This window comes from Chrysemys picta, chromosome 1 (genome assembly GCF_011386835.1).
Source record: "Chrysemys picta bellii isolate R12L10 chromosome 1, ASM1138683v2, whole genome shotgun sequence".
Taxonomy (NCBI): domain Eukaryota; kingdom Metazoa; phylum Chordata; order Testudines; family Emydidae; genus Chrysemys; species Chrysemys picta.
The window spans coordinates 317,581,946-317,606,725 of NC_088791.1; the positions used below are offsets into that span (position 1 = coordinate 317,581,946).

The window sequence follows — 24,780 nt, forward strand, 5'->3', positions numbered from 1 at the left end:
TTTGAAATGAGCTGACCATAGTGTGTGTCCCCGTAGCCCAGAGCTCCTCACTGCAGTGCTGGTCTCTCTCCAACAGGGTGTTTCCTGCAGCCCCAGGGCCATCTGTTTCCAGCGCTGGTTCCCTCCCCTGGGGATCTCTACCTTTGTTAAAGGTCAAACTTCCCCGGGTCAGACCCCCTTCATCCAAGGATTGACAAAGCCCCTCCAGCCAGGCGACTCCTTCATCGCCAAAGCCCGAATGTGCGTCAATAGCCAAAGGCTCAGAGCAAATATTTGCCTCTCTCAGCCTCGCTCCCGGCAGACCTAAAGGTCTTGCTCCGAACGCGGCTCAGCACCTTGGGACACGGCCCGCCCCTGCGCACACGCGATTGGTCCCGGCGCCCCGTTCAGCCTCTGGCGCCCCGCCGGGGTTAGGTCGGCGGCTTGTCACTCACGCAGGTGTTGGCCAGGGCCAGGCCCCCAGGTGCGGGCAGTGCCCGCTCCCCTGGGAGTTGGTGCTTCCCGCAAGTCGGGGCCGGCCTGCTGCTGGGCGGGGCAGGAGCTGAGGGAACAGAGCCGGTCCCCAGCCCGTGCGCGGCGATGGCAGGAGCCCCGCGCGGGCTCGATCTCACCTTCCTCAGCGAGCAGGAAGCCCGGCAGATTGTCCAGGTGCTGGAGCGGGACGCGGAGCTGAAAAGGGCCGAGAAGGACCGGATCAGGTAGGAGGCGTCGATCCTGATCCCAGTGGGCCCCGCTGGGAGGGCAGAGGCAGCGCTCCCGAGCTCCCCCTCACCCCGTCCTGCCTCCGCGCGGCCGCTGCTGCCCCGCCGCGCTGGCCAGCCAGGCTGGGCTGTGTTGAGTGTGTCAGACCCTCGTGCCCTCAGCGAGCCCCGCGAACAGCGGCCCTGGCTCTCCCAGGCAGGGTGCACGGCGGCGGGTGTGTGCGTGGCCCCAATGGGCTGGGTGGGTGCAGGGCAGGTTGTTAGGCCGTATTTGTTTGTGTGCGTGTCGGCAGGGGGAGGCTGCAGCTCCCCTGCCCTACTAGCGCCCCCCCCAGTGTCCCCTTCCCCCCAAGTCGGCAAGTTACTGGGAGCCAGATGCTCCTGCCCCATGCGGGAGGATTTGGGAGCAGCTCTAGAGACACATCAACGGGCTGGGTAAGAAGCGGGTGTGTCTGTGGTGAGTGGCACTGAGGGCTCTGCCGGGTCTCCTCCCCCCCCTACCCCCCTTGTCACGGGAGGCTGTTCTGTCACCTAACCTGTCAGTGACAGAGGGTGTTGGCTGAAGGTTCATTCCTGGTGGAGCGAGGACGGCATGAATACTTGATAAGGGCTGTAAGGAAATGATCCCTATCCCTGTGACAATCTCAGGTACATTCCAGATTGACTCTTGGCACCTCTCCAAAACCAAAGTAGAGGCCTTCACTGATTGAAACAGGTAATCAGGCAATTCACCACTAGGTCACCTGTTTAATTTCATCCCAAGTCAGTGATGGCGATGAGTGACCTAGGTGAAATAACTGGGTGGCCTTAGTCCAGTTCCTAATGGACAGGTGTATGTGTCCCATAACCACTAATACTGGTTACTTGTTGCCAGTCAAAGCATTGACCAAGCACTGAACAGGAATACCCGGTGATCCTTAGAGGTACGGTGCCTCTAGATCAGATTTGAAGTGCTGGTGAGATAGAGTGGGGAAAGCTGCCCTGAGTGCTGCACCTGTTCTCCAGGGTTCCCCTCTGGCATCTTTCATGACCGTGACATTCACTTAAACTTTAAAAGGAAGGCAAAGGTCATCTGAAATGAAGTACCTCAGCAGACTGGACTTGCCTGACATATTACAGGGGGCTTGGTTAAACACATGGGGGTAAATTCAGGACCGACTTATATCCTGTGTAACCCCAGTGAAACCCAAGGTTTTCCTCTGAATGGGCGCTCCTACTGAATCCATTGTTTCCAGTTGGTGTTTGCCTTTCTTCAATCACTAGCTAGTTTCTGTGTGGTTTGCCCTGTTATGATAAGATAGGGAGGGGAAAATTGGCCAGGTGTGACTGTTTGCAAGGCTGGAAACATTGTGAAGTATAAATATAGGCCAAGATTTTTGAAAATGGGCACCTAAAGTGAGGCTCCTAAGACCACAATTAGGCATATAAATAAGCTTTTCAAAAGAGCTGAGTATGCCTTTTGAAGTCAATAGACTTACACCTACCACCAAGTCTGAATTTTGTCCCACATCTCTATATTTATGGTTCTGTTTTTCTTTTTATGCAAAGGCTATCCAGGTAAGCTTAACACGTAATGGGGTATTCCTACTGATAGATTGTTGAGTTGGAGGTCTACTTTTAAATTTCAATTAAGTTAGCCTTAGAATGTAAGCTGAGCAGAAGAGTGGAAATAGTCTCTTGTGGCTAAGCACTGGACTGAGATCTGGGTTAAATTCCTGGCTCAGCCAAAGTCTTCAGGTGTGACCTTGGGCAAGTCACTTAATCTGTCAGTGCCTCAGTTTCCTGTATGAAAAATAATAATTCTTTCTAACACCATTTGTTTGTTTTACCTATTTAGATTGTAAGTGCTTCAGATAGCTCCCTGTACTGTTACGATAAGGCTGCGTGTCTGTCATGGAAGTCATGGATTCTGTGATCTCTGTGACTTCTGCAGTGGTCTGGTGTGGCTGGCTCCGGGGCTACTTGGGCAGTCCCTGGGCCAGCAGCAGCAGTTTGGGTGTTGGAGGGGGCTCAGGGCTGGGGTAGGGGGTTGTGGTGTGGAGAGGCACTTACCTCGGGGGAGGGGCTTCCCGGAAGTGGCTGGCATGTTCCTGCTGCTCCTAGGCGGAGGGGCCAGGGGGTTCTGCATGCTGCCCTTGCCTGCAGGCACCACCCCTCAGCTCCCATTGGCTGCGGTTCCCGGCCAATGAGAGCTGCAGAGCCAGCGCCTGGCCTTCCCTCCCTCTAGAAGCTGCAGGGACATGCCAGCTGCTTCCGAGGAGCTGCTTGGAGCTGGGTAGGGAGCCTGCCAGCCCCGCCAAGCCTCCTACTCTCCTCCCCCCCCAGCACCAGCAGGGGTCCTGGGCCACGCACTGCTGCATGCCCCCCCCCCCAACCCCCCCAGCACCCCGGCTCAAGTTTTTGTTAGCGGTATATAGAACAAGTCATGGACAGGTCATGAGCTGTGAGTTTTTGTTTAGTGCCCGTGACCTGTCCACGACTTTTACTAAAAATACCCGTGTAGGGGGCCATGGAGCCCATCTAGATTGTTTCCGTGTAATGCGGTTTGTGAGGTAGAACTGTGCAGGCCTGAAGTACCCACCCAACTAAATAGATCCACTGACACTTTCGTAGTAGCTTCTCAAGGCAGGGAGCTGTTTGTGATACCCTTCATGTGATTATATAGCACCACACACACTGAAAGTGCTATAGAAATAATTATAAAACATTTTAATTATGTCTGTTTCTAACATGTTTCTGCCTGTGAAAAGACTGTCTTCATTGGGATAAAAATATCATATCATTCTTCAACTCCAGATTAATTCATAAAGGCCCAGGGATTGTCTAGATAGAGAGTTAGTGCACAAAAAACTGGGGTGTAAATCTACAGTGCACTAGTTTGCCATGCACTGACTGGCCATGTGAATTCTGCTACCATACACTAAAAGTTCCCTAGTACGGTTTGACATACCCCTGAATGGGATCAGATTCTAACCCTTTTGGGGCCGCACCCTAGAGTGCAGTCAGGTAAGGGATGGCATTATCTGGTAGCAGCAGCACCATAGAATGGAGCTAGGGGAAGGAGAGGTGGGGCTGTTGCCTTCTCCATTGAATGGCTAGAGCCGGTCTGAGGTCAGGCCAGGCATACCCACAGGCTGCCTTTCCCGTCATCTCTGGAGCTAAAGAAGATTTGCTTCAAATTGTCTGAGCATGGCTTAGCCTCAGTACAGACAACAACCTCCACCAGCGGATTGGCACCAGGGGCCTAAGTGGAGAAAGCTAAGGCAGAGGGAGTGAGGAGATGGCCAGTGAGCCCTTTAAAAGAAGCAGGACTGTAACCTGGCAAGGTGGGAGCAGGCTCCCTGTTCATTTCCACAAGGACCAGGAAAGAAAAGCTTGGAGGAACAACAGAGGACCCCTGGGCAGGTATTGAATTTATTTAATAGGAAGAGCCCCAAATTGTTTAGGTAGTTGATTTTATTTGGGAGCTTATATAGACCCAATTACCACAGTATCTGAGTACCTCAGAGCCTTTAAGGTTTTTAATCACCACAACATCCAAGTGAGGTAGGGAAGTACTTTATTATTTCCATATTACGGATGGGGAACTGAGGCACAGAGATAATAAGGCTCAGATCCACAGAGGTACTTATGTTTATATCTGGGGCTTAAGTACCTAAGTCCCAGTTTTGGCTCCACTGCGATCCACAAAACTTCAGCCAAACCTGATCAGCTCCTAAACTCACTCAGAGCATAAGTTTTCAGAGTAAAAGTTCCCTAGCTTCCCCCTTCTGAACACATGTGTAACCCACACACCATCTGGTTGTGGTGTTGTGTCCCATCTAGTGGCACCGAGACCACTTAGAGAGAGAGATTTAATGAGTTTACTCTACAGCCTTTGCTAATAGCCAGTTGGCTTTTAGCTCATGCACTAAGCTCCAAAGGTCCCCGGTTCTATCCTGCCCGCTGATGACTGGGGTCTGTCAGCGTTATACATGCACTACTCCCTCCCTCCCGCCTAAGCTGCAGAGCAATCCATGAGCTGGGGAAGCCAGTCATTTGGCAGCCTAACGTGCATACAGGCCCAATCCAGTAGGTGTGTTCAGAGGCCACCTGAGCCAGATCGGGTCCCATTCAAAATCATCATTGTGGTAGTGCCGCCAGTGACCTTATAACTAGGCTTTGCAGAATTCAGGGTTTTTAAAATAATTTTGATGGATAATAGTTTATTTTTAAAGATGATCATTTTAAATTTTCACAGTTGTAGGAAATTATGGGGGAGTCAGACAATTATTTAATGACAGATGTTGAAATTCAAAAAGTTAAAGTTTTATAACGGCTAAACCACAAATTGTCAACATCACATGTCAAAATATACAAAGTAAATATCTTTAAATCAACAAATTGTATCTGTTTCTACTATTCAGTTACTAGTCCATTTGTAACAAGCCTAATTCAAAAATCTTAATCACTGTATTTTTACTCTGATAAATTGTCAGATTGGCATAGACCCTGGGTTTTGTTTTGTTTTTTGCCTTCCTCTGCAGCATGAGTCACTTGCAGGTTTAAACTAGTGTAAATGGTGGAGTCTCTGTAACTTGAAGTCTTTAAATCATGATTTGAGGACTTCAGTAACTCAGCCAGAGGTTAGGGGTCTATTATAGGATTGGATGGGTGAGGTTCTGTGGCCTGCAATGTGCAGGAGGTCAGACTTGGTGAGCATGATGATCCCTCCTGGCCTTTGTCTGCTCAGGCAGCATTTTTCTTACTTTTCCTATCTGTACATTTTGATTTATTATTGATGGAAATATTTTTTGTTGGCTTGTGTGTGTGTGTGTGGTGAAATTGACATTCCCAACGTTTATCAAATAAAAGATTAATCCATCCAAGCCTACTTATCCGTTTTAGCCCTGTCATTAGATCACTCACCTGGGATATGGGAGACCCTGGTTTAATTCCCCCCTCTCTGTCAGGTGGGGGAAAGGATTTGAACAGGGGTCTCCCACCTTTCAGGAGGTGCTTTAACCACTGAGGTACTAGCTATTCTGATGTGCGCGATTCCTTTAATCTCTCCTGCTGAAATTGTTCCGCTGTGAATACATAATGAAAGAATCTCTGGAGCCGGGAAACTAGACCTGGCGTCCACTGCCTTCCAGGTGGATGCCCTAACCACTGGGCTACATAGACAGAGTCATTCCTGCTTTTTTTTTCTTGCTCTCTCTCTGTGTGGCCCAAGTGACTGTTCCACAGTGGATCAATACTTAAATAATCATTGGGCCAGAGAGAGCAAGAGAGGGAGCAAGACTGACTCTGTAGCCCAGTGGTTAGGGAATTCAGCTAGGAGACCCCAGGTCCAGTCCTCCATCTCCTACCACTCTTCCATTATTTAGCTACGGTCAAACAGCTTCAGCAGGAGAGACTGAGAAAGACCCACATTAAAATATTCCATAATTCCATGGTTAGAGCACCCTCCTGAGAGGTGGGAATTGAACCTGTGTCTGTAACCACTGGGCTGAAAGTTATACAGTAGGTACCGCCATCACCACTTCCTCTGACCATGTGTGGAGCAAGGCAAACACCTAACTCATTCCCACAAGAAAAGCCCTCTGTGCCTAAGCCGCCTGACTCTTCGCAGCAGGTGCATGTTTGTGAATTGCTATGCACAGCTAGGCTTCTCCCTAGGCACCTATCTCCCAGGGCTTAGCACACAGCATTCTGGGCAGCATCTCCCTTTGGCTAGTTTAGGTGGCTCCCCACTGGCATGCTGGCTTTTGTGGATCACATTCTTAGGTGCCTTCTCTCATTGGGGGGGGGGGGGGGGGGAAGGGAGGGGGGGGGGAGTGGTGAGGATGTAATTGCCAGCCCCAGCACTTACGGGCACCAGCTTCAGCTGGTGGGAGGGAAGCAGAGGGGGATAATAAAGGAGGAAGGGAACAGAATGAATCAGTCGCTCTTGTTTCTAAATTGTCTTGCTTGATTGCTTGTTTATTAACTGTTTATGTCCAAGCCCGGGAATCGGAGCAGCTGGCACCAGAGCAGATAGTGATTACATTAGAGACGAAGAGCCAAACCAAACTAATGAATTCTTAGGAGTTTTCAGCACCTCTGCCCCTTTGCAGTAAATGCCCCCTTGGGTTATGAATACAGAAAGCATGCAAGAAAGATGAATCCTCTTTGTATTGTTTTGTAAACACTTGCTACAATTGGACTCTTGGGAGCAATTATTTATTAAGGAACACAACTGAACTTACTCCTTATGTTTGGCAGGCCAGTCACTGAGCTCCCCACTTGGTGCTATTGGATTTTGTTTGAGTTGTGCTCCTCTGAGATGCTTGATCCCAAGGGTTTTACTGTAGCAGCCAGGCATAAAATGGTGTAGAGGGAATGTACCTTTTTCATATGCGTTCTGCACTCATAGCAGATTGTGCTCCTTTGTGTTATGAAGCAGACTTGGTGCATCTTGGGATTTAATTTGTTCTGACTTGTGTATATTTTCAAGGGCCTGATCTTCCAGCCTTTACTCAGAGATGTGATTCTTACTCATTTACACAAAATGCCCCATTGAGAAGCATGAGACCACTTGCATGAGTGAAGATGACCCATGGGAGTTAGGAGTAATGGGACAGAATCCTCTAACCCTTTATCATTAAGGAAGATTTCTAAGATCCTGACTTATGCCTCAGCAACTTTTGAGGCCTAGAGAGGGAAATACAGGGGCAACCAATCGTGGTAATTATCCTTGTTTCACTGGTGCTCCCTCCTGCTGCTCACACGGCCACAGCTGTACTTTTATTTTTAGCTCACTATCATGGTATATCTACTCGAGTTGGGAATTACTGCTCCAGTGCAGAATACCCTTAGGGAGGCCTGATTTAGAGCCTGATGCAGAACACACTGAGATCTGTCAAGACTTCCATGGACTTTGGCAGCCTTTGGATCAGGCTGTCTTGTGCTTTGACAGCGCTTGAAAAATGTTGCATGTATATCTCCTGCTTTCCAAGGCTATGCCCCATGCAATTTAAAAATAAGAGTTGTAAACTACTTATTTGTACTGAATTTAACCACTCTTTAAAATTTCCTGCTCTCCATGGTGAATGGGCAAATGGAGTTTTCAAGCCCAGGACCTGGAGACAAATTTTTTTTTCTCACTGATGCAGGTGGTCCTTCCAGGACAGAGATGAGGCATGTTGTCCAGGAACAGCATGGAGACATTTGTTCTACCGTTCCTGGATGTGTTCTAAATAAAGGACTTCAGTTTCTAGAGCTGACAATCTGGAACCTTTCATAAATTCTAAATTTTCATGTAAGAAAAAAAAAATCAAAGTAGAAAAAGAAGATTAGAAAGGAATTTTCATGATCATTTGTGCAACTAAAAATTGATGTGGGATTTACTCTCTTTTTAATAGTTGAACAATTATGCTTACCATATTTAAGTGCGGTAACATATATGAATGCCTGGGCGTGGCAATCATTACTCATATTTTTTTACAGTTTTACACTGTAAATAGTTACATGTATTGGTACCATAACAACTGAGACCTAACACATTAATGCAAAAGAAGGCTAAATGAAGTAGATAAGATCTAAATCTAACTGGATTTTATTACTAATAATTATGTACATTTTAATTCGTGGTGGATGTAACTAAGAAACCATAATGCCTTTGTGTTCTGTGTACTGCACCTTTACACATCAATGTATACTGACCTGAGTGCAAAGACAGTAGCCATAGGAGGAAGGTGGTGTATTGTTAAGGGTGCAAGCCTGTGATTTGGGAGACCTGTGTTCAATTCCCTGCCGCACCATTGACTTGCATGACTGTGGACAGGTTACTTAGTTTCTTGCCTCAGTTTCTGACAGCTGTAGAGTAGGCATAGCAGTATTTCTCTAATTCATAGGGGTGTTAAGAGAATAAATATGGGAAAGAGTGTGAGGTCCTCAGATAGTATAGTAATAGGGACCATATAAGTAAGAATGGTAAATTTTGTTTTCAGAGTTACTGCCTGGTATAGAGGAGACACTGATACACTGTGCTCCCTCCTGGAGACTTGACTTTTGTACTTTCTTATGACTGCTTTCCTCAAAGGATAGAAGTATTTTACACTGAAAGTATATAATGGCTCTTATGAGAAAAAACAACAACAAGAGTAATTGGATTGTAAACTAACAATGAAATCACAGCGGTATAGCTACATATAAACCATCATTGTGTTTGTGTGTATATATATGTCTCACACACACACACCACACACACACTGTAAGCCATGCTGTGGGCCAAATTCTATCCCAAATTTGTGTGCACAACTCTGTTCAATCACTTAGGAATGTAAGTGCATATTTTGAGAGAAGAATCTGGCCCTTAAACCCCACTCCTACAATGAGAACTCTGCCAACAGACCTCTGATCCTATGTTGAGCCCCCAAACTTTGGAGCTCTGCATGTGACCAGAACTCCTTCCACACAAATTTGCTTGCAGGAGTGGCATCTTAGTTTTTAATTTGGAGCTCATTTCTTCAGAATTCATACATACTCTGCTACTCTTTCCTTATTTTTCCCTTTTATTTTTCAATGTGACATTTTTGTACCAAAAAGCAATATGGCTACATGAGAAATATCTGTGTCTTGCATCTTCATAAAGTAGTTCATGATAACATTTATGGCTGCACTGTAAGTTCATAGATTCCTAGGCCAGAAGGGAATAAATGTGATCATCTAGTCTTCCTCCTGTATAACACAGGCCATAGAACTTCCCCAAAATAATTCCTAGAGCAAATCTTTTAGAAAACAATACAATCTTGATTTTAAAAATTGCCAGTGATTGAGAATCCACCACTAGCCTGGACAAGCTGTTTCAATAGTTAATTATGCTTACTGTTACAATTTCACTTCTTATTTCCAGTCTGAATTTGTCTAGCTTCAATTTCCAGCCATTGGCTTGAGTCATTCCTTTTCCTGCTTAGTCTGCTAGATTAAAGAACCCCTGTTATCAAATATTTGTTCCCCCATAGATACTTATTGAAGGAACACAAAACGGACACCGTGTAGAATCAAGCAGGTGGGTTTATTACGCACAGCGCTGGTGGAGTGTCACCTTGCTTATTAGGCTCAGAGACACTGTCAATCAGTTGATTACAGTAACTTATATGGATTTTCCATGGGCAGAGGAAAGTGACGGGGTAGGTAGTCCCAAACCCCTGGATAGGTCTAGCAGCAAGACAAGATAAGCACAGTAGCCAATGGTCAAAGATTGCATAATGTCTCCGCCCATGGTTTTAGGTTAACAAGTAACATACAATTAGTACTTCAAACAATGTATAAATGTATATTAGTATAAAATATATATGTTGAATTCTGATTTGGGGTCCATAGGAATGAAGTAGCCCTTCTGATTGTCCAACAGGTATATACCTAGCAGTTAAAACAAAAAGACAAATGAAAAGTACATGGCAATAAAGATTGTCTTTCAGTTGCTCATTTGTGTTTCTAAGGCAGGCACTGGTATCTGTGGGAAGCAACAGGGAGGTTGTCACATCTCAGACTGACATGCTTGAACCTTTTCCATAAACTCAAGGTTGATGCGTGGGGAGAACATCTTCTACAGAAGAACGGACCCAGGCTCAATAGGCCCCTTTCATTCCTTTGGCCTATTTGCAACTTCAGATAAGAGTGCCAATTATTGCTCCCACCTGGCATTTTGCTGATTAAGCTTATTTTAGTAAAAAGCAAAGTTATCTTTTGTTTGCTCTGCTTCTCTTAGCTAATATTGTTCACTGTTTACTAGGCCTCTGGCCTCTTGACCAAACTCTAGACTTTGGGCCTGTAAAAAGAGCTGACATAGTCTATATTAGGTTGTTACATAAACAGCACATGGATTCTGGCCCTTCACTTAGACTGTAATCAAGTCACCCCTTAACATTCTTTTTATTTAGCTTAACAGACTCAAGGAGTGCAATTACTTTTTCTAATCCTTGAGTTCTGTATCAGTGCTCCATTTTCTTGCCCCGGGATCGATATTAGACTAACAGGCCTATAATTACCCATTTATCCTTTCTAAATATTGGCACAACATTAGCTTTTTTCCAGTCCTCTCGAACTTCCCCAGTGTTGCAAGATGTATTAAATATCAACATTAACAGTCCAGTGAGTTCCCCAGGCAGCTCTTTTAAAACTCTTGGATGCAAGTTATCTGGAGCTGCTGACTTTAAAATATCTAACTTTAGTAGCTGATGTTTGACATCTTCCTGAGATACTAGTGGAAAGGAGAGAGTGTTTGTATAATGAGACTATATCTGTTTCCCCAAATACATACTAGAAATATTTATTGAACACTTCTATCTTTTCTCCATTATTATTGATGATTCTACCATTTCCAGTATGATTTGGATTCTTTTTGTTCCTAATATACTTACATTCTGTATTGTCCTTAACTCTGCTGGCTATAGCTTTCTCCTTGTGTCCTATTGCTTCCCTTATACATTTTCTGCAGTTCCTAGCTTCTGACTTATATTCATCACTATCAACTTCCCCTTTTTTAGATTTGTTTTTTTTTTATATATATTATAGCTGCCTTCACTTACCCTCTAAACCAGGTTGGTTTTTTTAACCAGTATAGCCTTCTTCCTTGATTGTGGCTTTTTGGAGATCTAGTAGAGCAGTGGCTTTCAAACTTTTTTTCTGAGGACTCAGTTGAAGAAAATTGTTGATGCCCGCGACCCAACAGAGCTGTGGATGAGGGATTTGGGGTGTGGAAGGCACTCAGGACTGGGGCAGAGGGTTGGGGTGTGGTGATGAGGGCTGCAGGGTGGGGCTGGGAATGAGGGGTTCAGGGTGTGGGAGGGGGCTCTGGGCTGAGGCAGGGGGGTTAGGGTGTGGGAGGGGGTCAGGGCTCTGGGCTGGGGATGCAGACTCTGGGGTGGGGCCGGTGATGAGGGGTTTGGGATGCAGGAAGGGGTACAGGTTTGGGGGAGTCTCAGGGCTGGGGCAGGAGATTGGGGCACAGGGTTGGTTTGCGGACTTACCTCTGGAAGCTCCCAATCAGTGGCGCAGCCGGGGTGCAGGGGCAGGCTTTCCACCTGTCCTGGCACCACAGACTGCGCTGCGCCCTGGAAGCAGCCAGCAGCACTCTGGCTCGTAGGTGGAGGTGTGCAAGCGGCTTCGCACAACTCTCGCCTGCAGGCCAATGGGAGTGCAGAGCCGGTGTTCAGGGCAGGGGCAGCACGCCGAGCCCCGTGGCCCTCCTGCCTAGAAGCCGGACCCGCTGCTGGCTGCTTCGGGGGTGCAGCGTGGTGTCGGAACAGGTAGGCACTAGCCTGCCTTAGCTGGGCAGCACCGCCAACGGTACTTTTAATGTCCTGGTCGGTGGTGCTGACCAGAGCGACCCAGTGCCTGATGTGCCGTGATCGAGTACTGGGTCGCGACCTGAATTTTGAAAAACAGTGTAGTAGAGTGTTCTTAAACCACTGTCATTTAGATTTTTCTGATTACATTTTTTTCTCCCAGATTTGGCTTATAATTGTTTTCAGTTGTATGACATTTAAAGCACCAAGTGTATATATTACTGCATACACCAAGTGTATATAAGTCACCTGCATGGAAGAGCAGGGGTTTGCTATGATTTCCCTAAGCGTGTTATCATTATCTACTGAGATGGTATTTGTTTATGAAAAATCTTTTTTCATGACCCACTAAAAACTCATTAGACTGGAAGAGTAGACATGTCTTGATTACGTACAAATCAAAACCACTATAAGGGACATTATCTAAGAGAGTCACTTCTAATCAGTCAGGTTATGTCAGTAGCTACATTCCCTTACCCACCATTTGGAATTTACACACCCACACAGCATACTTTAAAAGATTATAAACATTCTTCCCCTCAATTGCATCATGAACCTATAGTTGTTTTATTACTATATTGCTAGGTAGCTTGTGAACATCTTGGTCATAGGCAGTGTGATAACAAGTGCAGTACATCAGCCATTCTGCACAAACTGATTTCCCCTCCCCCCGTCCTGCAGCTCCTATAGTAATTTATACCTGTGCACAAACAGCACAAATTGGTTATGAAACATTACCAAATCACAATAGTAATGTTGTACACCCATAATGCACTCTGCATAAAGGTAAATGACTGAACCAGGTTCAGGACAATTGAGAATCAGGCCCACTTTCTAGACAGAGAGCAGCTGACAGCTGTGGTATTATAATGCCCTTAATGACCTGTCACTCAAGAACTTGTTTTCTAACCTATTCATAGATCCAGTAAAAAGATACTCCAATTTCTGCCTTGTCTACTTGTTCCCTGATAGCAACATGGCACAAAATAACATCTTCACGATAAACTATGACTGACCACACAAGATAAAACCTGAAGAAGAGCTCTGTGTGGCTCAAAAGCTTATCTCTTGCCAACAAAAGTTGGTCAAATGAAAGATATTACCTCACCCACCTTGTCTCGTACAAGGTAATAGTGAGATTCAGATGTCAAGATTCAGTGACACAAAGTTCCTCTCTGACTGCTCTTTCAGCCTCTGGTAATGAAATGGTTTAATGGCTGGAGGGGTTGTGAAACGTTGATATAGCTTGAGCTGGGTGATGAATACACTTAGCTATCGTGGTCTCAGTTTGTAGTGTTCTGTGCTTTAAGGACTTGCATTATTTGACTTAAAGACAATCTGAACTCCTGATTTCTTAGCTTCCTCTGAACTCCTGCTTCCTGAGCTGTCATACAGAGGTAATTTGTGTACTCGCCATGGGGATGAATCTGGCTTCTTGCTCCTGTAGCTGCCCACTGGCAGCTTGTTATGAAGTTCCAATGGTTTCCACTTCAAATCAGTCTGTCTGCCTATGCTCCTGCCCAGGAGAACAGACAGCAGTTAATGGAGATGGAGTTTTGGGCTTAAATAAAGGAAAAATAACATCTAGAATAAGAAAACTCATGGATATAGTTTAATATGCTAAGTTGCTGCTTTGGAGTGGGTGGGAGGAAATGCAGGTAGCCTATTGCCGGTGACTAGAGGGGGCTCATTTTAAGATTACAGCACCAAAGACAACTATAAAGTATAGGATGCAAGGATGCTCCTGTGGTTAAAACCCAGGGAGTCCAGAGATGATATTTAATTTACATCAGATATATGATAGCTTAGTTTTCTGGAATCAGTTTCTTTGTAGGCTGATTAAAATTTAACCTCTACATTCGTACTGAGTTAGGCTTTACCAGAATACAGTCAGTGTGGAATTAAATGTATAAACTTGTGATTAGAGCTAGCATACACATTGTTCACACACTTATTGTTCTGTCTCCCAGATGTTCTGGCATCTGTCTGGTATGTGGTACCTCTGATTATTCCTTTGCTCTAAGGGCTTTGAAGCTGTGTGATGTACAGTAGCAGTTTTTATTGTCATAGCTCATTAAGGAAAATATATTGGACAGATTTTGAGGCTTTTTTTACAAGGGGGCTGGGAGCAGGGGCGGGGAGAGGACTTAGAGGAGGTGGAACTCCTGGAAGGGGCAGAGAACATAAAGGAGTGCTACTTCCACTAAAATATTCCCCACCCCTATCCATAAGACCTTCTGCAGATGCTTAATGCGAACAGGGCTCTTGCAGTTTCAGTGCTAGGATGGGCGGGGGGGGGGCCCTTATCTGTGGCATTCTCTCTCCTAGAGGCAGCAATCAAATAGCCACAGCCAAGCCCTGGTTTACTACAGAGTTAGGTTGAGTTAAGGCAGCTTACATTGACCTAACTCTAAGCATCTACACTAAAATGTAGCTCCCACCGATGTAACAGGCCTACTACACCAATTTAATAACTTCACCTCCACAAGAGGTGTAGCGCTTAGGTTGACATACTTAGGTTGGCACAGTATGAGTGTAGACCGGGGTGGGCAAACTATTTTTGGCCCGAGGGCCACATTGGGGCACGAAACTGTATGGAGGGCTGGGTAGGGAAGGCTATGCCCCCCAAACAGCTTGGCCCCCACCCCCTATCCACCCCTCCCACTTCCTGCCCCCTAACTGCCCCCCTCAGAATCCCCCACCCATCCAACCGCCCCTGCTCCTTGTCCCCTGACCGCTCTCTCCTGGGACTCCCACCTCTAACCGCCCCCCCGGGACCCCACCCCCATTCAACCCCCCATTCCCTGACTGCCCCGACCCCTATCCAATCCCCGCTGTTCCCTGTCCCCTGCCTCCCCCGAACCTCTGCCCCATCCAACCGCTCCCTGTCCCCTGACTGCCCCCCCAGGACCTCCTGCCCCATAGTCAACTCCCCCGACCCCCTTACCGTGCCGCTCAGAGCAGCATGTCTGGAGCCGCGCCTCCCGGCTGGAGCCACACAGACTGCCGCACTGTCCTGCATGATCGCGCAGCCCCGCCGCCCAGAGCGCTGCCTGTGTGGTGGCATAGCTGCAGGGGAGGGGCCGGGGGCTAGCTGCCAGGCCAGGAGCTCAGGGGCCGGGCAGGACGGGCCCGTGGGCCGTAGTTTGCCCACCTCTGGTGTAGACACTGCGTTGCTTAAATTACCTGTTGCTGCCTTTCAGAAGCTGTCCCACAATGCCCCGCCATGACAGTTAAATCAGTGCATGCGCTCCTTGTGAAGATGTGCACCGTCGACACAAGGTGCATAGTGTGGACACGCAAAAGCGATGTAATTACTGCAATGGCTGTAGGTCAACGTAACTTAGCTCAACTTAATTTTGTAATGTAGACTTGCCTTAAGATGTTCCCACTTAAAATAGCAGTAACTGCATTCCAGGGTGCATGTGGGAGATATGTGCAGGAGTGGGTCTCTGCCCATTGACAGTCCAGCTCCTTAAAGTGGTATCCAGCCAGAGAGAGGAGAGCCAGAAGACTAGAGTTGAGAGGCTGATCTACGGAGTCAGGGGTTTCATTCCCAAAAATCCTTTGTACCTTTACTTTTGAGGCGTTTCCTTGCATCAGTGGGAAGAGTCTTTCCATTGACTTCAGTGGGCTTTGGATCCAGCCCTCAGAGGGCAAAAGATTGAATGTATATATTGCGCAATCTTCTTGTTGTGACCTTTATCCCGAACACCCTTTACTGTTCGTTTGATTATGAGTGCTGTAAAAGCAGTAAATAATAGTGCCACCATGTGAAGAAATTAAGAGAAGGAAAAACAAAGAAATATTGAGAGAAAATGAAAGGTGACAGGTTAAAAGGACACTTTCTACCAGTCTACACCCAACCCTTGTATTGTTTTGCCAATCCACTATTGACAAAAACTATTTTGTTCTTCTAAAAAAAATTCAGTATAAACATTTTCAGATTTAGATACTAATTTTGTGGAGACATAATATGCACATTCTTAATTTGACAGACATGAAGATGTTAGATAAATAAACCTTTGCAGGATTACAGCCTTTTACAGAAATCCCCGTAGTGTGTGCATCCCAGATGTAGTCAGTTTCACTTTCTGGCTCGTAATACTCCTGCAGTGTGCCTCCAACAGAAAAGTGAAATTTTCATTATCTAAGTTGAAAGAAGTACAAGAAGAAAACAAGAGCATAAATAGTACATAAGTAAGATCTTAAATTCTCTCAGCTGTAATAATATAAGCTATTGTTAGTAACACATAGAGGAATTTTTTTTAAAGATGACAACTTGCCCATGTACCTTTAAATATCTCTTATATCGTTACTATATACATACATAAATAAATTAGTGGAACTGCTGGCTTATGCATTCTGAGGGATGTGTGATTGAAGTAACTGAGTCAAAATTAACTAGATACATAAGCCAAGGATAGAGAGTTCACCAAAGGGGCATACAGAATAAAGCAGGAGGAAGGTAGTAAGTTGAAATACCAGGGAAAGATGCTTTTCTTTGTAAAGAGAAATCTTGGGTCCCAATTAGACCAAAAAATGGTTTTCTAGTGCTGTTTTTCCAATGTGTTTGTATACCCCTCACTGACGAAGCAACCCACTTCAAGTATGAGCAGAATAAAAGAATAAATTCCTTGAATGACTGCTGCAAATTATTTGCATTGCAATAGTTGGTATCTAATGCTGTGGGCACAGTTCTGTTTTCTTTTTCATGTAGCCACTTCAGCTTTGCCTTCTCAGCCACTGGTTGCCTTGAACTGATGAGTTCTTTCTGGTCTGCCCCTCCTTCCCCCTATGAAGTCTTCCTCTTTCTCTGGATACTGCAACATGTATAGTTTGCCATTTTGTATTCAAGGATCATTTAGGGCCTGATCTGGCTCCTACTGAAATCAATGGGAGTTTTATTTTTGATTCAGGTAGAAGCAGAATTGGGTCCTCATTCACAAGTAAACAGCAGGTTGTTATAGAGCATCTTTCAGAGGCTCTTGCTCAGCACCCCACTCTCTGTTACATTACTAGTTCCTTCCCTCACCCTTCTACAGTATGCGGATGGTAGAAAAGATACTTTTCCTCTTTCTCTAGCAGTAGGGCTGTAGTCCACGAAAGCTTATGCTCGAATAAATTTGTTAGTCTCTAAGGTGCCACAAGTCCTCCTGTTCTTCTTCTAGCAGTAGAAGCTCCCAAGTTCACAACAGGAAGTGCCATGTTGAGACTGTAGCTTTCTCTGCAATTATGTTAATGATAGTAGGTTCCATATCAAAGCACAAACAAAAACGCTCGGGTCACTTCCTCCCCATCTCCAGGCCTACATAAGAAGAATTAGGACATGTTTATGCAAATATGGAAGAGGTGTGTATATTAAAAAAAAAAAAAAGTGATGAAATTGTTCGCGGATTGAGCAATATATAGTTGAGATATTGTTTGAGATAATGATGGGGAAAAGTTAGAAAAGAGGGGTCATTCAGGATTGTACCTGCTATAGTTTGTTGAACAGCCAACACAGTCAGCCTTCTGGGTGAAGTCCTTGGAAATAATTAGGGTCCTACCAAATTCACGGCCGTGAAAAACGCATCACAGACCATGAAATCTGGTCTTCTGCGTACTTTCACCCTATACTATACAGATTTCACAGGGGAGACCAGTGTTATTCAAACTGGGGGTCCTGACCCAAAAAGCGGTCATGGGGGTGGGGGGGGGGAAAGGGGCTGCAAGGTTACTGTGGGGGCGGGTGTCGTGATATTGCTGCCCTTATTTCTGCGCTTCCTTCAGAGCTGTGTGGCTAGAAAGTGGCAGCTGCTGGCCAGGTGCTCAGCTCTGAAGGCAGCACCGCCAACAGCAGCGCAGAAGTAAGGGTGGCAGTGGGCAGCTGGAGAGTGGCGACTGCTGGCCGAGGGCCCAGCTCTGAGGGCAGCAGCACAGAAGTAAGGGTAGAAATAGCATACCATGCCATCCTTACTTCTGCGCTGCTGCTGCTGGTGGCGTTGCCTTCAGACCTGGGCTCCCGGTTAGCAGCTGCTGCTCTTCGGCCACCCAGCTCTGAAGGCAGCGCTGTCAGCAGTGGCACAAAAGTAAGGATGGCAATACTATGACCCCCCCTACAATAACCTTGCGACCACCACCCCCCACTACCACCTTTTGGGTCAGGACCCCATCAGTTACAACATCATGAAATTTCAGATTTAAATATCTGAGATAATGAAATTTATTATTTTAAAAATCCTATGACTGTGAAATTAAGCAAAATGGACCATGAATTTGGTAGGGCCCTAGAAATAATCTTTTATCCTCCAAGTTTTTGGAGGTAGTTTTGCTAGTCACACTGTTGTCTCCTCCCAAGATGCTCAAATAGGTGCCATGAAAGAACTGGAGTGGAAGAGGGCAGTTAGGGTTTAGATGTTGTTACAGAACGCTGTCTCAATATTTAATTTGTTTTCAGCTTTATTCAGCAGTGTTGCAATCCAAATAATAACAGCAGTGACTCACAGGCACGTTTCATGGTCTATATTTGGAATCAGATTACAACACAAGATTGTTAATAACTTTATATTCTCAAGAACTGCTTTCCTTGTAGTTTAATATTGTTGTTCAGCATGGATTAGGGGGACCATGTAGACGTGATTGGGCAAATGTATAGTGGGTGTAAGATAGTGTTGATGGGAGCTCCTCCAAAGAGAGGGGATCAGTATTTAGATGGTATATCATAAAAGATAATATATGTATAAAATATCATAATCTAGTTATATAGTATGACATAAGGGCTGGGGAGTTTTTTGCATGAGTTTGGAAGAACTGTATTATTCATAAGCGTCAAATCCTGCACAAGTAATAGATGCAGATCATCCAAAACAAATGCCAGTAAAAACTTTACACTGCTTTAGAGTGCATGAATTAAAAAAATATATCTTTGAAATGTTGTATAGTTGGAATGAAATATCAACATCTATTCATCCAACAGATTAGAGTGTAGAGCTGATTGGATTTTTTTTTGTTTTTACACCTTCTTGACCTAGCAGGAGAGCAAATCTTAAAAATAGATTTAAAAAAAACGGTCCCAAAATTCCAAAAGGTTTGAGGCCATGGTTAGGATATTTATATATATAAATAGATCTGGAGCAGTGGAGCTGCAGGTTTTTGCCTGGAGCTGGAGCGGAGCCAGAACAGTTCCAAAGCCCTGTGTAGGGAATTCAGGTGTTTTTCATCAAGCTTTCGGAACACTTCTTGCTTTTTACCACTAGATGGCAATAAATTGAATATGATTTTCACCTGCCTTTCTTGAACTGTTTTCCTCTTAAAAAATAAGTCCAAAAATTAAACTGGTTTGATATAATATATATGTAACTTCTGATCTGTCATATCATTACATCTTACACAAATCAGACTAATAATTTATACTTAGTTTTTTCAAAGAGACAATGGGGATGCCTTATAGATGTTCTCATCTTTCAGAACTCCAGCAAAGCAGGTCTATGCTTGTTTCTGAGGCAGTTTGTGCTCCTTGTGACTGCAGACTCTCCCCAGGTGCTGCATTTATAGTTCTGTGTCTGTATTTTACTCTCTGATATATTGAATCTAGGGTGACCAGATGTCCCAATTTTTGGGTCTTTTTCTTATATGGGCTCCTATTACCCCCAACCCCCGTCCTGATTTTTCACACTTGCTGTCTGGTCACCCTAATTGAATCCCTTGTGTTAAGGCTGTAATGGAGGTGGCTCATGGGAACATCTTGTTCAAATTCTTCCAGCAGTTTGACATGGGAGCGGGGGTGATTTTTCCTGCTTCTGATGGAATTCACCATCTCCCTCAATACTTCTTAATCATCCAGGATTTCCTGAAGAGTAGAGTTTTTGCCTTTACATCAGATTGCACCAAATATCCAGTTGTTTTTTGTTTTTTTTTAAATCCTCCCCAAAGGAAATCTCCACAAACCTACCTATAAAGGTCTACCCTGAGCTTACCTTCCTTTAAATGACATCAGCTGAACAATGCACTACTCAGTACTGTTTTCTGGAAGAAGTGTGAGTGTTTCCAGCATGTGCATTTAATGTAAGCTTGTTTGCCAGCAGTGGTGTCTCCAACAGAGACAGAAAGTGATCGTATGTAAATCGATAAGTGAATAGATTTCTCAGCCTGTAACCCTCCTCTCAGAGCACAGGCACCCTGAGTCGTGGGATTCACCACAGGGAAGATTTTTTGAGAGCCATTGTTAAACACTGGCATTCGGTCACAGGGCTGCATGCAAAGGCTTTCTCCCCATCCGAAATACCATGTGGGTGTGGCACTTCTTGCTTTCAAATGACATTGCAGTAGTTTTGCAATCCAGGCACACAGTAACAGGGTTGGCCACATGCTGAGCACCCCAGCATAGCCAGGGTTGGCTGTGCAGCACTCTGCCTTTGTTTACCCTCTTCAGGAGCATTTAAGAACTGTGCTGGAGGCTTTCTCATGGCCAGCAATACTCCTCCTTAGGATCTGGCTGTATTAACATAAACAATTCAAACCATTCTCAAAGTCTCAAAATATAGTCCATCAATACACCACCTATTCTAATCTGCTAGTCTCAGAGTTCTTCTCCAATCCCAGTCTGCTTTTCAATCAAGCAGCTATTTCAGCCCCTTCTAGCTAAAGTCTTTCCCTGCTCTTCCCAGCACATGCTCCCCAGTCTTCCTACCTGGAGTCCTTTCATCTCCAGGAAAGGGCCCAACACCCTCCCAATGCTGTCTATGCTCCATCTTTGAGAGGTCCGCAGTCAAACCCCTCTACTCTTCCAGTGCTAGTGGTGAACAGTAATAGAAGGTAAATTTCTAAATTAGTTGAAAAAGTTGACTGGCATTTTTTCTTTTTAGCAAACTTCAGAAGAAAAAGCAAGATGTAACTGGACTACAGGGAGTGACAGGAGAATGGTTTGAAGAAATACAGAGAAAAAAATTTCGGAATGAAATTGATGTCAACAGAATGTTAAAACGACCACTAGCACATTGGCTAAGAAAGACATCAAGAACCGGTGAGTCATAGCGAGTTTTTCAAATCCCTTTCTTATGTGATGATCACCAAAACCATGCAGCAAAGCATCTCAAAGTTCAGTAAGAAAGAAGTTTCTGAAATTGTGTTCAACCCTTTCTCACATCAGAGCTTTGCAAAATAACATTTTAAAAGGGAAATGTGTTCCTTTGAAGTAATTGTGTTAAAAGCACAACCGTGCAACAGATTACAAAGCTGTTGGTATTTCTTACCCTAGAGTTATAATAGTTGGAAAGATTATAAGCAAATAGATACAGTAGGCATTATCTGATGAAAGAATGAGTGTTAGCTTCATATAAACTGCATTAGTTCCACAGAAATAAAAATCAAAGGTAAATATAATGATCACAGTCCAGTCTAGCTTTTTTAAAGGAGATGACGGAAACGGAAATAACTTTAGATAAATGAGGCTTCAGAGAAGCAGAGTAGATGTCAGGGGACAAATTTGGATAATCAAGATTTGGATGAAAGAGGTTTGTATGTATTTGAATAGAAGCTTGACTGATTACACAGGGCTAAAATGTGTGCAAGTGTCAGATTATCAAGGTGGGAGATTGACCCTGTCTGCTGCCTGGTTGCCACTGTGAAAGAACTCTGGGCAGTCTTCTTCCCTGCATGCTGTTGCCCATCAGATCCCAACATGGTCAATGTCCCTATCAAATGTCCCATTCTGTAGTGCAGTGGATCTCAACCTGGGATCCAGGGTCCACTGTAGAGCTGCGAGCAGGTTCAGGGGGGCTGCCAAGGAGGGCCAGTGTTAGACTTGCTGGGGATCAACGCAGAAAGCTGAAGCCCCATCGTATGGGACTGAAGCCTGAGCAAAGTAGCTTCACCAGGGCCCCTGTGGTGTGGGGCCCCAGGCAATTGCCCTGCTTGCTACCCCATAACACCGGCCTTGACTTTTATATGCAGAAAACCAGTTATTGTGGCACAGGTGGGCCATGGAGTTTTTATAGCGGGGAGGGGGGATCAGAAAGAAAAAGGTTGAGAACCTCTCGTGTAGTGTCTCCCCCATCCTCCCTCCTTGTGGCTCTCATAAATAGATCTTTTCTCCATTCACATTTCTATCTAGTATAATTTTTTCATCTGCCACCCTTTGGTATACATCACCATCCTCTGCCTCTCAATAGCTGGAGGCAGCATCATAGGAAGCAGAACTATATTATAGAAAAATCATGGAGCAGGTCCTCAAGGAATCAATTATGAAACACTTAGAGGAGAGGAAAGTGATCAGGAACAGTCAGCATGGATTCACCAAGGAGAAGTCGTGCCTGACTAACCTAATTGCCTTCTATGATGAGATAACTGGCTCTGTGGATGAGGGGAAAGCAGTGGATGTGTTATTCCTTGACTTTAGCAAAGCTTTTGATACGGTCTCCCACAGTATTCTTGCCGCCAAGTTAAAGTAGTATGGGCTGGATGAGTGGACTGTAAGGTGGATAGAAAGCTGGCTAGATCGTCGGGCTCAACAGGTAGTGATCAATGGCTCCATGTCTAGTTGGCAGCCGGTTTCAAGCGGAGTGCCCCAAGGGTCGGTCCCGGGGCCGGTTTTGTTTAATATCTTTATTAATGATCTGGAGGATGGTGTGGACTGCATTCTCAGCAAGTTTGCAGATGACACTAAACTAGGAGGCGTGGTAGATGCACTAGAGGGTAGGGATCAGATACAGAGGGACCTAGACAAATTAGAGGATTGGGCCAAAAAAAACCTGATGAGGTTCAACAAGGACAAGTGCAGAGTCCTGCACTTAGGATGGAAGAATCCCATGCACTGCTACAGACTAGGGACCGAATGGCTAGGTAGCAGTTCTGCAGAAAAGGACCTAGGGGTCACAGTGGACAAGAAGCTGGATATGAGTCAACAGTGTGCTCTTGTTGCCAAGAAGGCTAACGGCATTTTGGGCTGTATAAGTAGGGGCATTGCCAGCAGATCGAGGAATGTGATTGTTCCCCTTTATTCGACATTGGTGAGACCTCATCTGGAGTACTGTGTCCAGTTTTGGGCCCCACACTACAAGAAGGATGTGGAAAAATTTGAAAGAGTCCAGCGGAGGGCAACAAAAATGATTAGGGGTCTGGAGCACATGACTTACGAGGAGAGGCTGAGGGAACTGGGATTGTTTAGTCTCCAGAAGAGAAGAATGAGGGGGGATTTGATAGCCTTCAACTACCTGAAGGGGGGTTCCAAAGAGGATGGAGCTCGGCTGTTCTCAGTGGTGGCAGATGACAGAACAAGGAGCAATGGTCTCAAGTTACAGTGGGGGAGGTCCAGGTTGGATATTAGGAAACACTATTTCACTAGGAGGGTGGTGAAGCACTGGAATGCGTTACCTAGGGAGGTGGTGGAGTCTCCTTCCTTGGAAGTTTTTAAGGCCCGGCTTGACAAAGCCCTGGCTGGGATGATTTAGTTGGGAATTGGTCCTGCTTTGAGCAGGGGGTTGGACTAGATGACTTCCTGAGGTCCCTTCCAACCCTCATATTCTATGATTCTATGATATTTCCATAGAAGGGCTGTATACCAAAAATGTCACCTAAAGGCCACAAAGAGGTTCACAAAGACTCTTTTGATGTCATGCTTACTATCACCAAAACGTTAGGTTCCAAAAGGAGCAAAGGTTTTCTAACATGAAGTCTACCTATCAGTGAGGTACAAGTGATACATTACAGCCAAAAATGAAACCCTATGACCTAAGTTCCCTCTGAGCTGCGTGGCTGGGCTCAGGGGACTCAGGGCTGTTGTGGGAAGAGATGCCTCTCCCCCAGTACATACCTGCCGTGGCAGGGAGAAGCACCCCTCCCCCTGCCCAGGCCCACTGGAGCTGCCAGGGAGAGGCGCCTCTTGCAGCAGTTGAGGGCTGGGGGAGAGAGGGCTGTGGGGAGTCCTCTCTCTCTCTCTCTCTCTCTCTCCCTTCCCCCACCGCAGCCACTGGGCAGCCTGTACCCCAAATCCCTCATCCCCGGCCCCACCCCAGAGCTCTCACCTCCCCCACACTCCAACCGGCTGCCCCAGCCCTGAGCCCCGTCCCACACCTGAACCTCTCATTCCTGGCCCCACCCCAGAGCCCTCACTCCTAGCTGAAGCCCTCACCCCTGCAACCAACCCTCTGCCCCATCCCTGAGTCCCGTCCCGCACCCGAACCTCTCATTCCCGGCCCCACCCCAGAGCCTTCACCCCTAGCTGAATCCCTCGCCCCCTGCAGCCAACCCTCTGCCCCATCCCTGAGTCCCGGCCCCACCCCAGAGCCTTCACCCCTAGCCGAAGCCCTAACCCCCTGCAACCAACTCTCTGTCCCAGTCCTGAGCCCCCTCCCACACTCCAAACTCCTCAGCCCCAGCCCCAGCCCGAGCCTGCACCACCCCCCTCCCACTCCCCCGTGCCGCCTTCCACACTCCGAACCCCTTGGCTCCATCTGCACCACATGAATTTTGTTATGTGCACCAATATGAAGGTGATGTGTCACCTTCATATTGGTGCACATAACAAAATTCATTCCGCACATGAATGTAAAAAAAATTAGAGGGAACACTGCCTATGACATGCACCTTTCATTTCATTGAGAGACCAGCCTCAGAATATTGCCCTTGCCTCTCACAGTTTGTATCAGCTATTTCTATTCAGTTATGTATACATTTCTAGAATGCATTTCCCCCCTACACCCTCCAACACACACAATATATAAGGTATTTCTATGCTGCTGTTTTCGCTCTCACATCTGGTGATCTAAAATGGCCGGGGGAGGTGG

General features: G+C 45.8%; 1 protein-coding gene and 1 long non-coding RNA gene across 9 annotated transcripts in view; one reads left to right on the forward strand and one right to left on the reverse strand.

The window, feature by feature from the left end:
• Positions 1 to 339: 339 nt before the first annotated feature.
• Positions 340 to 24,780, forward strand: part of EXPH5 (exophilin 5) — a 46,427-nt gene continuing 21,986 nt past the window's right edge. Inside the window, exons 1-2 of one of the 2 annotated variants that reach the window (XM_065581463.1) lie at positions 340 to 698; positions 20,863 to 21,020. In XM_065581463.1, coding sequence (XP_065437535.1) covers positions 580 to 698; positions 20,863 to 21,020 — 277 coding nt within the window. In that variant the 5' untranslated portion in view covers positions 340 to 579. The remainder of the gene's footprint in view (positions 699 to 20,862; positions 21,021 to 24,780) is intronic. The other variant, XM_065581464.1, reaches the window with a different exon arrangement.
• LOC101947996 (uncharacterized) overlaps positions 9,723 to 24,780 on the reverse strand; it is a 39,507-nt gene continuing 24,449 nt past the window's right edge. For 3 of the 7 annotated variants that reach the window (XR_010597845.1, XR_010597844.1, XR_256958.5), the window contains one exon: positions 9,723 to 16,166. This is a non-coding gene — a long non-coding RNA (uncharacterized LOC101947996). The remainder of the gene's footprint in view (positions 16,167 to 24,780) is intronic. The other 4 variants (XR_010597842.1, XR_010597846.1, XR_010597841.1 and 1 more) reach the window with 4 other exon arrangements.